This window comes from Eurosta solidaginis, chromosome 2 (assembly GCF_040869045.1).
Source record: "Eurosta solidaginis isolate ZX-2024a chromosome 2, ASM4086904v1, whole genome shotgun sequence".
Lineage (NCBI taxonomy): Eukaryota > Metazoa > Arthropoda > Insecta > Diptera > Tephritidae > Eurosta > Eurosta solidaginis.
In genome coordinates this window covers 40,146,608-40,166,899 of record NC_090320.1, presented here as the reverse complement: position 1 = coordinate 40,166,899, position 20,292 = coordinate 40,146,608, and the positions used below count along the sequence as shown (strand labels likewise).

Here is a 20,292-nt window from a genome sequence, read left to right as displayed (position 1 = left end):
TGCCTTTAGCCATTTGCTTAGCATGGTGCTCGATCATCAGAAACTTTCCGTCGATATACTTCAAAGACTCAGTCCAAAGTACCATCAAAGTATCCAAAGTATGCATCAATAGCGCGATTTTCAAAAATTGGCTGTGATAGTGCCCTTTCGAAACACTTCCGCGATAGGGAATCACTGCAAAATTTTTCGAACATCATTTTGGGTTAAGTTGCAGAAGATGACTCCATGGTTGAAAGAAAAAATGGCATTATTTTTAAAAGTTTTTTATTTTAATTTTTAATTATTGACTACAAATGACCACATATTCAGCAACAATTTAAAAATACTGAATTTGATTGATAAATTGATTTGAAATTAAGGTCAATTGAATTGTATATACTATGTACATTAACAAAAAAATCTTTTTTATAAGCCTTAACGCTGAAGGCTGGCGCCCCATTTCGTAGCTCAATTCGAAAGAGGAAAGTGAATGGCTTCAAAGCAGTTACAGATTTCAAGCTTGAAATTATAAAAAGGAAATGGGTTAAAACTTGGTTGTGCTTTAACTAGGCAAAGTAAAAATTTTAATTCAAATTTCGAACTTCGTTATAAACCAGTTAATATTTTTTTGCTATTCGAAAATACAAAGTTAAATGGACAACGTTAAGCCCAAGCGCAAGAAGGCAGAACAACGAAGAATTCAATTTCGAATCGAGCTAGCGTAAAAGGCACACGCATCTTCAAATAGTACACATTTTTTTAATAATAAAATGGTGGCTGTGTAATAGAATTAGAGTATGATGTGGCAAATTCCATAATAAAGTAAATTCAAATTTAAAAATCTAAATAATTTTAAAATACATTTTTTAGGCTTTTTCAACCATTTTGTTTTTAATTATTTTACAAAGCAGTTCCATTTGTATCCTAATTTGTTGTAGTTAATTGAATTGGTTTTAAACTAAATATTTATTTATAATTTTATTTAAATGTATTGTATAGTTTTTTTGTGTTTATTTTATTATTGACATTTTGTTATTTTTTATTATAATATAATTATTAATTTTTTTTAGATGCATATATTTTGTATGTAATTTAAAAGGCTAACTACAGCTAAAAACTAAATATTAATTAATATTGTTATATTAGGCTTGATGTTTTTTTCTTATTTAAATTTTTATTCAACTTAAGCTTGCACGTTCTTGCTTATTTGTTTTTGAAATTATTTATCAATTATGCATTATGTATGTACTACATCCGAGAGCACTAAAATAGCAGCAAAAATAATTAAGAAATTTTAGCGATTCCTTTCCTTTTTTTTTAATGTTCATACTCATAATGGCAAATTAACCCATCCCAAAAAATGTTTCCGAAAATTCTGAAATTCGAAATTTTTTTAAACAACAAAGTTGTAGTTCCTCTTAAAAAAAAGTAAATATTTTCTTCTATGCAAAGTGTGATTAATTTCACTCTTCTTATTAAAAATATCTTAGCCATCCTGTAATTTCGAAATACTCATGCAGATTTTAACAATTTTGAACTACAAAAAGTTTGTGCGAATGCTAAGTATAATTGTCGAAACGTTTATGGGAGTATTTTGCAATTTTTTGTAAGCGTTTAAGACGTAAAAGCTTCATATATTGTGTTAGAACGCTTAGTATAAATTTCGAAAATTTCATATAGATTTTGAACAATATCGATCTTTTGAAAACATTCTTGAACTGTAAAGCGCCATACTTCCTGAGAAAGTTGTATGAGAATTTATAAGTGCGAAATTCTTGAAGTTTTCGAAAATTTTTCGAAAATGTTTTTAGATTAAAAAACTACATAGATTGTTGCTGAGTACAAGTTTGTGAGAACGCGACGTATAAATTTCGAAACTTTCATGAAAATTTTTTTTAAATATCTTAGATTTTCGAACTTTTTTGAAAATGCTTTTGTTTCGCAGAATTCCTTCCTTTTGAGAAAACTTCACGTTTTTAGACTCAAAAACTACATAAATTGTTGTTGAGTACAAATTGGAGAGAACGCTAAGTATAAGTTTCGAACTTTCATAAAGATTTTTAAGAACTTCTCAAAGTGTTTTCAACTAAAAGCTCAAATAGATTGTTGAGTTCGAAGCTGTGAGAGCGCTTGGTATAAGTTTCGAAGCTTTCATTAGGATTTTAAAAAACTTTTTCAGTTTTCGAAATTGTTTTTAGACTAAAAATCTACATAGGATTTTGACTATAACTTTGTGAGAATGATAAGTATAAATTTCGAAACTCTCATGAATATTTTTTAAAATTTCTTTCGATCTTTTTGAAAAATGCTTTTAGATTACAAAATTCCATACTTTCTGAGAAAGCTGCATATTCAAAAACTTTCTGATAACGCCAAGTGTAAACTTGGAGATTTCCATAAGAAACGTTTCAGACGTTTTCTGATTTTTTTATTTTGTAAATTTTTGTTGGTAATAGGCTTTTTTAACAATCGTTTTTTAAATGCAAATGAAGATATTTATTTCATTTTTTCGACCTAACGTTTCGCTAGGCTTCCTAGCATCTTCAGAGGTGATCTAATTTATTAGCAACAACAAAAAATTTGATTGTTGTTGTGTACAAATTTGTCAAAACGCTTACTATTAATTTAGACACTTTTGAGGATTCTTAAAAATTTCACTAACTTTTTCGGAAACGTTCTTAGACTAAAAAACTCCATACCTTTTGATAACGCTTGAAAATTCCTGTGAGCTTTTATAAATTAATAAAATTTTCCGTGTGTTTTAACTAAAAATTTAAGAAGATTCTCAAAAACATGATAGATTTTCGTACTTTTTCGAAAAGGGTTTTACACTGCAGAGCTGTTAAGTACACATTTCGAAATTTTCATGATTTTTAAAAATGTCTAGAATTTTATATTTTTCAAAAAATTTTCAGGCAGAAAAAATGTGTAGACACTCAAAAGCTACTGAGAACTCTTTGTCTGAATTTTAAAATTTTTGTAGTTTTTAAAAAATTTCAAATTTTCGAATTTTTGCGAAAACCTTATAAGACTAAAACATGCTTAGGTAGTCAAAAAGTTTCTTCGAATTCTATAACCTTAGTAATTTTTATGAGAAATTTAAAAAAATTTCTCAGATTTTCGATTTTTTTTGAAAATGATTTAGAAACTAGTTTACGAAGTTTTCTTTATTTTTTAAGTAAATTATTAAAGTATAAACAAAACTTATACCTAATAAAAACAATTTTAACTGCTAGTTTCATGCTCACAGGTGTATGTAGTATTTATGTTTGTATATCGAAGAGCAGAATATGAACTAAACTATCAAAATTTACACAGTGAAACACACATAAATATTTGTTGTTTTTTTGTATCATAATGAATATAGTTTTTTTCTTCTTTTAGTATTTAAGAGCTAGGCATACATATATATATTTTTATAGATAGATACATAACTTTTGTTACCTTATGGGTCAACGTATGAAATACATTTAGCTAAATATTGTTTGTATATACTAGATTTGGACTATAGTAGTTGTTTAAATAAAACGAAAACAGGAAAACGTAATAAAAAAAATTACAAATTTTAAGTCAATAATGTTAAAAAGGAGTAAATATTGTGGAAAAACTGACTGTACGGATTCGAACAATGTACAAGTACTATAACCATATTTTGCGTTGAATTTGTGGAACTAAGTGAATACCCCTATTGTGTAGGTCGAAATTCCATGAGGAAGGTGTTTATAATTTTTAAAATTAGAAGTTCCATAAATTTGGTTTGTAACTCAGTAATCGCAGTTTCTGTATGCTGCCAAGCCGTTGTTTTTTAATAGATTGAGTCATAAGGATAAAAGTAGCTTTCGATTATTCGAAATTCGAGATTATTCTACATATGTAGAAGGGTAGGCGAAGATCGAAATCGGAATTTTATGAATACATATTTTTTCTGTATACATTCTTTCTTTTCAAGTTTTGAATTACAGCTCAGAAAGTTTTGATTAATATGGCGTTGAATTTTTCGAAGATCCGACTTCGACCCAGTATAAAACTTTTTATATAAATTTAATAAGAAAAATGTTTTACCATTCGAATGTGAACGTTTCTTTTTAATGGGTGTTGAACAGCCACTTCCTTTTATAAGGTTCAATTTCAGACAACGAAAGCCTGTGTTTTGAAGAACAACTTCGAAATATGCAGGCATGACATTTTTATCGATATCCTCTACGGAAGCCGAACGAAACTTGCAGTTTCAATTGGGTTGGGCCAAAGAGACATTGGTGCTAGAAGCGTTGGTTATACATTACAATAGAAAAGACGCCAGATGGGGGAACTATTACACTTCCCTCGACAGGCAGTTCTATGTACCGGAGTGACTCTGGTTCTATGGGATTCAATAGGTTGTGAAGCGCAAAGCTTTCAAGTGGTTGCCAGCAAAATTTATAGCTCATCCAATCAAATTATCAACCTCACCTAACCGTGAAGAATCTGCAAGTACAAACTTCGAAATTGTCATGTAAGTTTTTAAAAAGTTATCGTGTTTCCGAATATTCTAGAAAAAGTCTCATTCTCACGAATTGCCGAGGGACGCGAAACCCAACGTCATTAAGTAATTTTCTAACGGTTTCTAAGCGAATATTGGAAAATAACTTAAGCAGGATAGAATGACTTGAACTAGAATTTTAAAAAAGAAAAAACAAAAAAAAAAAAAACAAAATTAATGACGCATGCGCATTTTTCACTAATTGCTATGCCAATTGTTGCGCATTATATATTTTTTTTTTGTGATGAATTTTACATATTTGATGTATGTAAGCATGTTTTACTATTTAAGCAGTAACACAATAGTTTCGTTTATTTTATTGTTTATAAATCTAATTTACATATTTCCTTAAAATCGCTGTAGTTTTGTACATAACGCAAGCCTATGTATGCAATTATTAATGTTTTTATTTGTTTACATCAGCATCTACTACATACATAATGTAAATAATGATCCTAGCGATCATCATTAGCGGAATTAGAATATTTTTAAATTCAAGCAGGAATTGTACTTTTTCTTCAATAGTTTTTGTTGTTTGTTATTATTGCGTGCCTACTACATAAATATATTTTTTAATTTTAGACAAATTTTTTTACAAGTTTTAGCATTTTTGAATTTTGTTTTCAAATGGTTAGTAACATCTTAAGTTGTTGCATAGTTTTAATTGTTTTAAAAATTGTTTAATGTCTTAAACATAGCTTATCAAAAAGCATACTCAGTTCAGTTCAGACAACGTCAATGATTTACTAATTTTTATTTTTCTATAGAACTTTTAAATGCTCCAATCTTTCACTACACTTATGTGAAGTCGGTTCAGCAGTGTTGAAAGCATTTGAGGTACCTACAGTATCGTGTTGTACTCACTTAAATAGGTATGATCTACATGTATTTTATCATCTTGGCCACTCAAAAACTAAAAAAAGAGTTCTTACAAATTTCATTTTCCTTCTTGTAGCGAGAAGGAGTAGGCTTTGGGGGAGTTTTATCGTTACTGGTGATCGTTTGCCGGATATTTATCCAGTACGATCCGTTAAATAGCACCACTAAGAGGTACTAGTCCAATCAACCCGGCAACGATTTGATATGGCCATGTTGAACCTTCTGCGTCATCCAACCCCCTCCTTCCGTGAGGAAACTGGGATCGCCAGTCTGGCCGGCTAAATAAAAAGGATTTCCCACGGGTAGATGTGGTTGGCCTTTGGGTTAGAGAAGCTTTAAGTAGTGTTGCCAACTCCTTGAAATGGTTGCGGTACGCAACCCCTTTTGAGTCTCTTTGTTCTTTATTAAAGCCAAAAAAGTGAAACTATAGGTGCATCTAACAGATTATAAGCAACGACAAAAAGGCTGTAATATCTGTAATTATTTGGAGCTTTTCGGCCGATAAAATAAAGACAAAACACAAGGTTTCTCTTTCCCTCCTACGCGTTTCGATGAAATTTTTTCATCTTCATCAGGGAGACTGTATATTTATCATAAAATATGATATAAAACAAAACAAACATTAACCCATTAGTTAGAATTACACAATTTACATCACTCTGTTGTTAACATAATACTTACATTCAATTTATAACATTGAAACTTTCAACCTCTAACACATAAATAAACAAAACTTTACATTTAATTCACTGCCTCCATTCATGTTTCCTGCTTCGTCCATTGGCTGATAATGCCGTCATATCTACAATTTAAGTGAACAGAAGTTCATGACCACAAATTTTAAAAAAATTAAAAATATTTTATATAAGAATGGCTACCCTAATACATTAATAGACGCATGGATAACAACAACAATTAGTCAAACCAACTGCGCGCAAAGCATCACTGCACAAAATAATGAAAAAGAAAAGCAAATATATGCAGGGGTCAATTACATACCAGGATTAACGGACAACAAAACATTGTATAGCATCACACGCAACAACAATATAAAATTTGCGCATAAACCAAATCGAACTTTGAACACAATCTTTACATAAACAAAAGACAAAATCGACAAAGAACAACAACATAATGTGGTATACGAAATAAAATGTAATGGGATCGCAGGAGAAACTTGCAATCAAATATACATTGGAACGATGAAGCGATCGCTAAGTGTACGAATAAACGAACATAGACTAGACGACAAAAATAGAAAAACAACAACAGCACTATGCGAACATTTGACCAACAAAGGACTTCGAAAACGCGAAAATATTAGACGTTGAGGGGAAAGAACGAACACGAATGACGCTGGAAGCTCTACGAATACAACAAAAAATCAATACTGCAATGAATTTCAAAGAAGACATCAGCAATATAAACTGCGCTTATATGACGGCATTATCAGCCAATGGACGAAGCAGGAAACATGAATGGAGGCAGTGAATTAAATGTAAAGTTTTGTTTATTTATGTGTTAGATGTTGAAAGTTTCAATGTTATAAATTGAATATAAGTATTATGTTAACAACAGAGTGATGTAAATTGTGTAATTCTAACTAATGGGTTAATGTTTGTTTTGTTTTATATCATATTTTATGATAAATATACAGTCTCCCTGATGAAGATGAAAAAATTTCATCGAAACGCGTAGGAGGAAAAGAGAAACCTTGTGTTTTGTCTTTATTTTATCGGCCGAAAAGCTCCAAATAATTACAACTGTGGTATCTGTTGACTTCAACGCAGTCATTAGAAAAGAAGAGATCAAGACAAAAATAAGATATAAATTCTACGGAATCTCATTGTTCTATGCATAAGAATTTTCAATGAACTGGAAGCCACAAAAACAAGGCTTCGATAGGATGTGCTCTCTGGCATGAGAGATTTGAAAGCAGTGAAAAGTAGAATACCTTGCCAAATGATATGCTTTATCAACGTTTTATAGTCTATAGCCTTTCTGGGGGCTCACCAAAGCACATACATATGTATATGGTAAGGTATGAGGAAGTAGGAAACTAGAAAACTCAGGCAACATAGGATTGGTCGGCTAAGCCCAAAGAGAGGCCAAAAGGGTATCAGTCGAAATCATTAATTTATACAAGGAGATTCCATGAACTCTCACTGGGTACCGTATATTATACTGTACTCTGCAACGCCTCCTTAATAAGTTAATCTGATGGATACACATATTTATCCCTTTTATGAACTTGATGCAAAGATAAATAATGCAAAAAAGTAACCTACTTTTAGGGTAATATAAAAAGCTTTTCTGAGTAACGTCACATAGCCTATAGCATGCGAAGACAGTATACCGTCGATTTGAGGCATACTAGTATACGATTAGGAAAACTTTTGATATTTGGGAATTTCTGTGTTCTGAAAAAAGATTTGAGTCGTGGTTCTTTAGAAAATTGTGTCTTTCTACAGACCCAAAAAGTTGTTTGACAAATTTATTTTTCGTAAAATTTTACTTGTATCAATGTTTATCAGAAATGATAGGTTTTGAGTTATTTGCATCGAGTTTGGGTATAAGGAGACTCGACTTAGGCTAAAACTTAGTTGCAACTTAAGTTAGCCCAGATTTGAGGCTACGTTTTTTTTTCGGTTTCACCAACTTAGCTAATAAACTCATTTGACATATAAAAACCCTATCAGCTGTTTTATACATAGTAGTATTTTTGGCTACGTTTTTATTACACGCCACCCACTGAATTTGAAATGTTGTCAGTTACGGTTGTCAGTTGCTTATAATATGGGGGTTGCAATATTTGCATAATTAAATAAATATAAATACTGTCATTTAATTCGACTCAAAATTTGTACTACAGCAACACTGTTGAAAGTCGAGAATAAGCCAGCTGACAGGTAGGCTAGGTGGTGAAACAGAAAAATTTAAAAATATGACTTAACTAAGTTAAGTCGAGTTGCTGAAACCAGTCCTAAGATAAACTCTTATTGCCAGAAATTTTATAGAAACCTTTTTACTTTAGCGAATTAAAAATTCACTTTAATCAGACTTTCGCAAAATAAGTTTAACTCTTAGCATTCTCTAACTAAAATTTCATTGCAAAAGGTTGCAAAACTAAGCCTTCTTCGTTATCTTTAGGGGTCTTAATTCAGGGAAGGATTAAAAGACGTTGCCTTTCGCCTCATATCAAGAAAGCTCATGCTCATGAGTGTTTATGTGTTACTGAGAAGTATCGGGGTAGTAATGTGGGTAAATATCTTCAAATATGACTGTTTAAGTTATTGCAATTGGTAAACGAAGAGAGTGATGAACTTGTAAATTGCATCGAAATATGTGGCCAGAAATTACATGTGAAAAAAAAGATTGCACTATATCGGTTGCCGTTTCAAAAACGCATTATCTTACCATTTTTTCTTTAAACGCCTTATATCGCAAAATTTTTCAAGAGCGTTTCATCTAAACAATAGTTCCATATGTTTTTGTCTGAGCCATTACGATTTTAAAACATTTTTTAACATTTAAGCTATATAAGCTAGAACGTTTTCAAATAAATACTGTGAAAGGCATGTTTTTCAAAAGTATTATGACAGATCGATTTTGAACTTGCAGTCGATATAGCATGATTTTTCACTTAGCTAACGATATTTAAACCTCAACTACTGGCCTTTGTTTTTGTCTACATTGTAAGCAGCTTGTTTGTGACATTTCCTTTTCACGGAAAAAATTACAAAATATTTCGATTAAAGGAAGCACTATTAAATACATTGATAGGCTGTATGTCTTTTAATGAAGGTAATACATTATTTATATGAATAAATGGGCGCTTTCAGCACACACAAGTGTTTATCAATCGTTGAGTGATAATTTTCTGAACGCATCGTTGATTATTTTTGATCCACTCAATGGGTGGGAATTTATGTCAAATTACTGAGCATAATTTTTTTCCCCTACATTCGCTCAAGGTGTTTATTCGGCTATCTGACAGTACCTTGACATTTTAAAGTGTGGGTTATAAATACAATTTTTTTTTTTTAATATTATAGTGAAGTGTTAAATATAATTGAAGAAGTAATTTTCCTTTAAATATAAGGACAGTTATTTCATTTGGCAGTTGGCTCAACTCGCCGTTCAGAAAACAAATTTTCTATCACTCAACTGCTGGAAACATGTTTGCAACGCATCAACAAAAATAGTGTTCGCTGAAAGCGCCCAGTGTCTCTCGTTCATTTATAAGTTGGTAACTAGGTTTACATGTTTTTTAGTTGGTACATCAACGACTTTCCGTACTTTGTTTTGTTGTTCGTACATTTTTTTATATCCCTAAATTTACTCAGCTACACAAGCCGACAAAGTTAGTAGAAAGTGAAGACATACAAATAAAATAAAACTTTCCAAGGTGACATGGTAAACATGCTTAAAACTATGCCTTAGAATTGTAAACTTTTTTTTATAGAAAAAATAAAGCAAACCTAATAATGTTTTAGGCACAATATCGTATGTGCAAAAGATGTGAAACTGTATATCCGGCAAATGACCAACAACATCGATAGTACTCCCCAAAACCTTCGGGGATTGTCGTTAATTCGAAAAAGTTAAATGGCATTTTTAAAGAAAAAAGCTGTGATGCCCAATCGAGATCATACGTTTTTTAATGAAAAATGTTTTCTTGTGAAAACTGTGTAGTGCATTAATCAGAAAATCGTGCTCACTTAGACTTTTTAAACACGCTAATCTCAAAAACTAGCGCTAGTTTCGAAAAACTGGCGCGTGTTGCATGTTCAACATGCCTTGCCTCTTCATAGAAGTATACATTGAACAATAGATATACAAATTTTCGGCCTGCGTTGTATAGCTGACTTGTTTTCTGGCTTATACTTTGCACATATGTATGTGACCTGGAATCATGAAAGGGACCTATTGTGCGAAAACAAGGTTTTCAAGAAAAACGCGTTTAACGTTTTTGTTTAGCTGCACTCTGTGTAGCGGCTGGCCGTTGTGAACGAAGTTTGTAATTAAAATTGAAGCAACTTCCCGATAAGCTACAAGCTTGAAACTTGGAATATAGTTCAGAACCCGATGACAATGCAATAATAAGAAAAAAAAAAACTCCGATAGATGGCGCATGGATCGAAATATTTCAAAAATCGTATTTGTGGTCCGATTTGGCTTTAAATGTGATTTGTGACAAAACTAAGAAAGATGGAAAACTGCGGTTTATTTCATTGGAAAGAGTTTCCTACAAGAATCACTCAAAAAGTGAAGAACGGTATTTTCGCACATAATTTTCATGATTTCAGGTCACACATTATAATATTCTAAGCCTTAGTAGTTATGTATTTAATTTTAGTTTTTGTTTTTTCTATAAATGATTTTATATTAATAATTACTATTAAAATTATTGTATGTAGTTTTCCTTTTTATTTATAAACTATATATTTTCTGCTATTGCTGTAGTTAGCTGGTTTCATTGCTTGCTGTGTTGTTTTATTGGCTGCTTGCTGTGATAGCTTTTCAATATTTCTATGAACGTAACAGACATTTATGTAATTGCTGCGACTGCTGTGTTGAATGCATATATGCATATGAATGTTTGTAAAAGTTTATATAGTTTGTAGTCTTCTTCTTCTTCTTGATGTTTCTATGATTTGCGCTATTGATGTTTCTATGATTTACGCTACTATCTTGGATTTTTCATGACCACCTGCTTAAAAGCGCCTGTCGGAACGCGCGCTTTCACCTCTTGACTACCCAATGATGCGGTGCCATCACGTGCAATATATAATTGCAGACCAGATGCTGTAAAGTGAAAGAAGAAAAAAGTAGAATTTAGCACTATTTCAAACAATTAAGTAACATATTTAAAACTCACTCTCCGCCGACTCTGCCAATTGATCTAATCTCGTATCCTTCAAAATTTCATCAATTAGCGAATTTGGGTTGACGCGCGTCTCTTCTACGCGATCAGAAACGCGCGGACCATCCTCTAGTGGTCCTTTTTTGCGTTTATCAGCCGCATTTTTCATACGATCTAGAGATCCTGTTTCACTTATGACTAACGAACCGGAACTGGGGTTCCTAAAGCAAATTGTGCATACGTAGCGTGTTGAAAATAAAGTTGTACAGCGATGAGTGTTCAGATGATGTTGAATAAGTATAGCGTTGTAGTTGACATCACATTTTCATATACGGATTTTTTGTAGTATCGAAAAAGGTAAAAAAAGTAGTAAAGATTTAATTAGTATGAAATTATAAAAATATGATTTTTCTTTCTAAAAATATTAACTAACATCCATGTATGTTTTAAATGTAAAAACAAACAAAAAAGAGTGGAATACAAAACAAAAAATATAATGCACAATTAAAACAAATTTATTTTTACTGAGTAATTATGTATGCTACTATTTCTACTGCTATGAAAAAAATGTTTGACTACCAAAACCAGTGAAAAATTCCAGGACAAAAGACGTAATGTTTGCGTAAAGTAATATTAAAAATGTGCTAATATTTCGAAAATTGTGTTGATAAACAAATTTAAAATGAGCTAAAATTTAAGTAAGTGCGTAAATGGCAGTGTTGTTGAGTGGTGAATGGTGGTTAGTGACGCTTAAGGTGTTAAAAGGAAAAAAGTAAAAGAAGTTTCAAGATCGTACAACAAAAAGGAGTATACTTAACGTAACTGAAAAAAGTTGGTCATGTGCTCAAAATATAGCAGCGCCTAAAAGCATGCAACAAATCGATATCTGTGTGGCTTATCACCATATCTCGGCTGTCTGTTGTAAAACGATTTAGAGCAAAATTTAGCCTTAGCTCAAAATTTTCGAATTTTTGCTAAGACAGTGAGTTTTAGTAAACAACACAGAGATAGAGCGTTATTCAACCAAATTCTGAAATAAGGCGCTTTAAAAAAAAAATCTGACATAGAGCGTCATTAAAAACAGCTTTTCTTTAGTTTTCAAGGATATATTAATTTCGAAACAGCTACCAATATATGCCAAGATATAGTGATATTCCAGCAGTGTTAAGACACATGCTACTGAATTGTCTGCTTTTAGGGGCATAAGATATTTTCTGCTTGATTTTTTTTTTTTTTTTTTTTTTTTTGGGATTTGATTGCATGGAGGAGGACCTTCTTATATTTGAAAGTCCCAGTTCCAGGTTATTGTCCAATGCATAAAATGATTAATTTCTGGATTAACTTTCCATAGTATGTAAGTAATTTAGGCTCCACTAATACACAATGGTAATACCAACTGGCCAGAACCATGTGTAGTAGCTTGCTATTTGTATTTAATTATGTGCTTTGTTAACTGGTTTTTTCATGGCACCACGCCAGGTTATTTTCAAATTATAGTTATATGTATGTTTGATTATTTATAAAATTTGTGTTTATGTCCAATTTAATTTGGTAAAGGTCTTTAATTTGTTGATATTTTCCAAATCTTCATATCACAATAGTTTCAATTTTTGTTAATTTTCAGTTTGAGTTGGTATTTTTGTCCACTTTCTTTGTTTAAATATCACTTTTTGGTTGTATGATTCAAATCCAATTTGTCTAATCCGGTAAGTTTTATCTCGATTCCACCAGTCCATTCCATTGTTGTTTTTGTCCAATTTTGGTAATTATTTTTCGTTTATTTAATTTGTGTATTTTTTAAGTTTTAATTTAATATATACAGATTCCCCAGTCCATTCCATTGTTGTTTTTGTCCAATTTTGGTAATTTTCGTCTTTTCCGTTATTATATTTTATATTTATTCAGGTTATGTGTACATGACTGTACATTTTAGTTACTCCGTTAAATTGTCCCGTTTATTTCCGAGAATTTTATTTCCATTGTATGTATGTAAAAACATTAATTTTCAGTGGCTTGTTGCCAAGTGTCTTCAATGATTTTCCCGTTACGACAGATTTACGTAAATCGAGTTGGTATTATGTGGCCCACGCCAGGTTATCAATTTCATTTGTTATTTATATGCACAATTTGCATATTTTTACAATACAGCGCACAATTTGTAAGTATTTTTAATTAATATTGTCTTTTCGATTCCCGCACTATCCGCCATTTTATTCTCAAACCGCGTGAGTAAAGCCCCTTGATAGCACGCGGTTGAGTTGTGGGGAAAACCGAACTTGACGCGACGACGTCAGAAAACGAAGTCGCTGCTTGATTTTTAGTAAAAAAGTCTTAAACACTGTAGAAAAATTCAAAGGGCAGCATATTTCTAACTATTACACGCCTCTAAGTATGCAACAGTTTTTTATTGTCTATAATTACACAGCCCAACATACTTATTTTAGACCTAGAAATGAGCCTATCCTTTTTTCAATGCCTTCGGTACATTGAAGCTGAGTCCAGTGTAAACATTTTTTAATTGGTTCTGGCTATTTGTATCTGAAAGTGTTAAAAACCGCTTTTCGGCCATAATCAATACGCTTTTTCGTCACAAATTAACTATTGTTATTAGAAAACAACGTATACATTCGAAAGTACAACTATTTTGCTTGAAAATGTAGATTTATTTTTTGGAAGACTCCCTTTACAATTTATGTATTGTTCCTCAATTATTATGTTTGTTTTATTTTATCCATACTAAAATTGTTAACAAATTTGAAGTCTAATTTTAGGCAGGTTAGTGGCATATTTTCACGCATGTGTCTGAAGTTAATCGTACATATTTTAGATAATGTTATATTCAACTACTAAATGTGATTTTCGTAGCTTTGTGTATTAACGTTTCGAAAAGAAGAAGCAAAATAAAAAAATCTGATACGGTATTCAAATTCAACGAACTAAGTCATTTAGAAAAGTATTAGCTAATTTCGCGGTCTGGACTTTTTCTTTAATTTGGCGGCCTATGTTATGATTTCATGGGCTCGGTGCATTTTTAATAAATAATCTCAGGTTGAACTGGCCGGTGCGTAAGGTCCTCTCATGTCCTGAATGAGTGCAAAGTGGTAATATATATTTCTAAGAAAGAAAATTGCAATACAGAGATGAATCAAAATTATGTTGCATACTTCAAGGGGGCAAATTTCTCTTAAGAGAGTGAATCTTTGTGGCCTTCTGGGCTCTTCTCTACAAACATTTTAAAGGCCTATCATTCGACAAAATTCCATTTCTTTCAGACTAAAAAAAAGGCCAATATAACTCCTTCGTAAAACAACTAATGGCTTAAGTATTCAATATAATATTTCTTAGTGAATAATATGCACTTCGCAAGTTTTACTGTAAAAAGGTTTTAAAAAAAAGCCGGCCGGTAAGATTATATGTAGATGACGGGCTTAGCGTTCTTTGAATCGCTGTTTTATAATGAAGCTATATGAAAAAAAAAAATTGAAATACATACATAAGTACATCTGTTTACATCAAAGACATATCTCTCTTCAATATGAATTTTAGTAATTTTTCTTTCAAAAATGTTCATAGGAAATACATTTTTTATTTTTCCGCCAACTTTGAGTCTCTGAAATCTACGTGCCACAATTCTCTAAAATACAATAAGGTACGCCTAAAAGTATACCATCCTTATTTACATGCCTTTCATGTTGCCGGAACGCACCAGATCATTCTGGTTGCAAGACAGTCTAGTGACCGATGGGTTCTAAATTTAGGCTAAAACTGTGTCAGCTTTATTTAAATGCTTACAATACAGCGGCAAGTAATCAGATGTATTATATGGGCATGTTACCCTCAAGTTTCAAATACTGCATAGTTTTAGGCGCACCTGACAATTTTTCCGAATATTTCTGCAGATTATTTTTGTCGTTAGCTTAGCAAAGCATAATTAAGTGAATTGTGACCCCATTTTAGAATAAGTTACATGCGCATTTAAGTGGTTTATTTAGTTTTGTTAAGTTTACGCCAGGGTGTGGATAGATATGGCACAACGCCGAAACTGGATTGTCGCTAAATAAATTTTTGACAAGGGATGACGGAAAAACGTTCCAATATACATCACATTTCAGTTCTTATGCTTAAAAATTAAAGGTTCTTAAATAAAAAAAGGAATAAATGCAAGACGCGATAACAAACGAAGAGATTTTAGACTGAACTTCTTAAAAGCGTCTGAAACCCCAACAATTTTCAAAATATATTTATAAAATAAATAAAGTTTTCTACACAACATTTCCGAGGAAAATTAAATTACACAATGCAAAAACTTCAAAGATCATACTGAACTCATACAAAAATCAGAAAAGCATTCATAAGAAAGATTTATTAGCATTTAAAGATCAATTCAAAATCACAGATCAAAATTCAAAAAGCATTAGAATTGGGACTACATGCGACTATGCTTTTTATTCATATCAGCTTAAGCGGCCAAAGTGGCAGGGTTAAACTCTAGTCAATTTTAACTGGAGTTTGAACTCGTACTGAAGAATCGGGCATAGATTGGAAAAATACATGTGAAAAAAACCAACTTTATTATACAAAAACGTAAATATTAGCGAAAAAAGTTTCAACATAACATCAAGTTAAAACTACAGTAACCCAAAATGTGCCAGAAAAGTAAAAAAAGACAATACATGCCTACTTTTTATAAATAAAAACAAAAAAATCATAGGACCCCCTTAAGATGCTCTTCAAGGGTGGCTTAGAAACGATACTGAGCATAATACTAGCACATTAATAACAAGTAAGGAAGGCTAAGTTCGGGTGTAACCGAACATAACATACTCAGTTGAGAGCTATGGAGACAAAATAAGGAAAATCAATCTGGGGTAACCCTGGAATGTGGTTGTATAACATGTGTATCAAATGAAAGGTATTAAAGAGTATTTTAAGAGAGAGTAGGCCATAGTTCTATGGATGAACGCCATTTAGGGATATCGCCATAAAGGTGGACCAGGGCTGACTCTAGAATTTGTTTGTACGATATGGGTATCAAATGAAAGGTGTTACTGAGCATTTTAAGAGGGAGTGGGCCTTAGGTCTATCGGTGGACGCCTTTTCGAGATGTCCCCATTAAGGCGGACCAGGGGTGATTCTATAATGTGTTTGTACGATATGGGTATCAAATGAAAGGTGGTAATGAGTATTTTAAAAGGGAATGGGCTTTAGTTCTATAGGTGAACGCCTTTTCGAGAAATCTCCATAAAGGTGGACCAGGGGTGACTCTAGAATATGTTTGTACGATATGGGTATCAAATGAAAGCTGTTAATGAGTATTTTGAAAAGGAGTGATCCTTAGTTCCATAGGTTGACGCCGTTTCGAGATATCGCCATAAAGGTGGACCAGGGGTGTCTCTAGAATGTGTTTGTACGATATGGGAATCAAATGAAAGGTGTTACTGAGCATTTTAAGAGGGAGTGGGCATTAGGTCTATAGGTGGACGCCTTTTCGAGATATCGCCATTAGGGTGGGCCAGGGGTGACTCTAGAATGTTTGTACGGTATGGGTATCAAACGAAAGGTGTTACTGAGCATTTTAAGAGGGAGTGGGCATGATGTCTATAGGTGGACGCCTTTTCGAGATATCGTCATTAGGGTGGGCCAGGGGTGACTCTAGAATGTGTTTGTACGATATGTGCATCAAACGAAAGGTGTTACTGAGCATTTTAAGAGGGAGTGGGCATTAGGTCTATAGGTGGACGCCCTTTCGAGATATCGCCATTAGGGTGGACCAGGGTGACTCTAGAATGTGTTTGTACGATATGGGTATCAAATGAAAGGTGGTAATGAGTATTTTAAAAGGGAGTAATCCTTAGTTCTATAGGTGGACGCCTTTTCGAGATATCGCCATAAAGGTGGACCAAGGGTGACTCTAGAATGTTTGTACGGTATGGGTATAAAACGAAAGGTGTTACTTAGCATTTTAAGAGGGAGTGGGCATTAGGTCTATAGGTGGACGCCTTTTCGAGATATCGCCATTAGGGTGGGCCAGGGTGACTCTAGAATGTGTTTGTACGATATGGGTATCAAATGAAAGGTGGTAATGAGTATTTTATAGGTGGACGCCTTTTCGAGATATCGCCATTAGGGTGGGCCAGGTGTGACTCTAGAATGTTTGTACGATATGGGTATCAAACGAAAGGTGTTACTGAGCATTTTAAGAGGGAGTGGGCATTAGGTCTATAGGTGGACGCCTTTTTGAGTTATCGCCATTAGGGTGGGACAGGGGTGACTCTAGAATGTTTGTACGATATGGGTATCAAACGAAAGGTGTTACTGAGCATTTTAAGAGGGATTGGACATTAGGTCTATATGTGGACGCCTTTTCGAGATATCGCCATTAGGGTGGGCCAGGGGTGACTCTAGAATGTTTGTACGATATGGGTATCAAACGAAAGGTGTTACTGAGAATTTTAAGAGGGAGTGGACATTAGGTCTATAGGTGGACGCCTTTTCGAGATATCGCCATTAGGGTGGGCCAGGGTGACTCTAGAATGTGTTTGTACGATATGGGTATCAAATGAAAGGTGGTAATGAGTATTTTAAAAGGGAGTAATCCTTAGTTCTATAGGTGGACGCCTTTTCGAAATATCGCCATTAGGGTGGGCCAGGTGTGACTCTAGAATGTTTGTACGATATGGGTATCAAACGAAAGGTGTTACTGAGCATTTTAAGAGGGAGTGGGCATTAGGTCTATAGGTGGACGCCTTTTCGAGATATCGCCATTAGGGTGGGCCAGGGGTGACTCTAGAATGTTTGTACGGTATGGGTATCAAACGATAGGTGTTACTGAGCATTTTAAGAGGGAATGGACACTAGGTCTATAGGTGGACGCCTTTTCGAGATATCGCCATTAGGGTGGGCCAGGGGTGACTCTAGAATGTTTGTACGATATGGGTATCAAACGAAAGGTGTTACTGAGCATTTTAAGAGGGAGTGGGCATTAGGTCTATAGGTGGACGCCATTTCGAGATATCGCCATTATGGTGGGACAGGGGTGACTCTGGTATGTGTTTGTACGATATGGATATCAAATTAAAGGTATTAATGAGGGTTTTAAAATCGAGTGGCCCTTAGATGTATATGTGAAGGCGTTCTCGCGATATCGACCAAAATGTGGACCATGTGATCCAGAAAATCATCTGTCGGGTACTGCTAATTTATTTATATATGCAATACCACTAACAGTATTCCTGCCAAGATTCCAAGGGCTGTTGATTTCGCCTTGTAGAACTTTTTCATTTTCTTCTACTTAATATGGAAGGTGTCACACCCATTTTACAAAGTTTTTTCCAAAGTTATATTTTGCGTCAACAAACCAATCCAGTTACCATGTTTCATCCCTTTTTTCGTATTTGGTATAGAATTATGGCATTTTTTTCATTTTTCGTAATTTTCGATATCGATAAAGTGGGCGTGGTTATGGTCAGATTTCGCCCATTTTTTATACCAAGAAAAAGTGAGTTCAGGTAAGTACGTGGGCTAAGTTTAGTAAAGATATATCGGATTTTGCTCAAGTTATTGTGTTAACGGCCGAGCGGAAGGACAGACGGTGGACTGTGTGTAAAAACTGGGCGTGGCTTCCACCGATTTCGCCCATTTTCACAGTTACCGTCATAGAATCTATGCTCCTACCAAATTTGAGAAGGATTGGTAAATTTTTGTTCGACTTATGGCAATAAAAGTATTCTAGACAAACTAAATGAAAATGGGCGGAGCCACGCCCATTTTGAAATTTTCTTTTATTTTTGTATTTTGTTGCATCACATCATTACCGGAGTTGAATTTTGACTTAATTTACTCATATACAGTAAAGATATTAAATTTTTTGTTAAAATTTGAATTTAAAAATTTTTTTTTTTAAAAATTGGGCGTGTTCTTCATCCAATTTTGCTAATTTTTGTTTAGCACATATAGAGTAATAGTAGTAATGTTCCTGCCAAATTTCATCATGATATCTTCAACGACTGCCAAATTACAGCTTGCAAAACTTTTAAATTACCTTCTTGTAAAAGTAGGCGGTGCCACGCCCATTGTCCAAAATCTTACTAATTTTCTATTCTGCGTCATAACGTCAACCCATCTACCAAGTTTCGTCGCTTTATCTGTCTTTTGTAATGAATTATCGCACTTTTTCGGTTTTTCGAAATTTTCGATATCGAAAAAGTGGGCGTGGTTATAGTCCGATATCGTTCATTTTAAATAGCGATCTGAGATGAGTACTCAGGAACCTACATACCAAATTTCATCAAGATACCTCAAAATTTACTCAAGTTATCGTGTTAACGGACGGACGGACGGACGGACATGGCTCAATCAAATTTTTTTTCGATCCTGATTATTTTGATATATGGAAGTCTATATCTATCTCGATTCCTTTATATATGTACAACCAACCGTTATCCAATCAAACTTAATATACTCTGTGAGCTCTGCTCAACTGAGTATAAAAATCGAAAGGGGCACTCCAAACAAAGAGAACAATCAAACTAAATTTGAAAATAAAAGGGCCGTTGCAAAAATATTTCAATATACAGACAAGGTTTACAATAAGGAACTAAACAATTTGTAGCAATTCAAAAGGAAAAACTGAGATGTTTTGAAATAAAGCGGCCACTCATAATCATCATATCATACTGCGAACGCACATTGTAATGCTCGGCCGACGTATGATTTGTGTTGTTGCAAGTGGTGAAAGTGTTGCACCGGACGCGCCCAAATTCGGATTATTCGCTGCCACTTGTGCTGCTGCCGCCTCAGCTGCAGCCATCGTTGCGGTGGTTAACAAAAGTGATGCGGCCGATGGATTTGAACGTATACTACAAGCATCCGTAGGACTGGCCGCCAAAGAGCTCAGAGCATCGCCTGTGGAAGCAGAAGTGGTTGAGAGCGCGCTCGGCGCCAAGCGTGGACTACTTGCACCACTACCACCACCGCCACCAACGCCGGTGCCGTTATTGCAAGCTGAGCCCATAAGCTGATTAGGATTAGAAGCACTGCCGCCGACGCC

At 33.6% G+C, this 20,292-nt stretch overlaps 1 protein-coding gene across 15 annotated transcripts in view; it reads right to left on the bottom strand.

Moving 5' to 3' along the window:
- Nucleotides 1-247: 247 nt before the first annotated feature.
- The window catches only part of LOC137239601 (early estrogen-induced gene 1 protein), a 384,687-nt gene continuing 364,642 nt past the window's right edge, over nt 248-20,292 (bottom strand). For 13 of the 15 annotated variants that reach the window (XM_067765080.1, XM_067765078.1, XM_067765077.1 and 10 more), the window contains 2 exons: nt 11,259-11,464; nt 248-11,185 (listed from right to left, as the gene is read on the bottom strand). In XM_067765080.1, coding sequence (XP_067621181.1) covers nt 11,067-11,185; nt 11,259-11,464 — 325 coding nt within the window. In that variant the 3' untranslated portion in view covers nt 248-11,066. Of the gene's footprint in view, nt 11,186-11,258; nt 11,465-19,930; nt 20,247-20,292 lie in introns of all 15 variants that reach the window. The other 2 variants (XM_067765091.1, XM_067765088.1) reach the window with 2 other exon arrangements.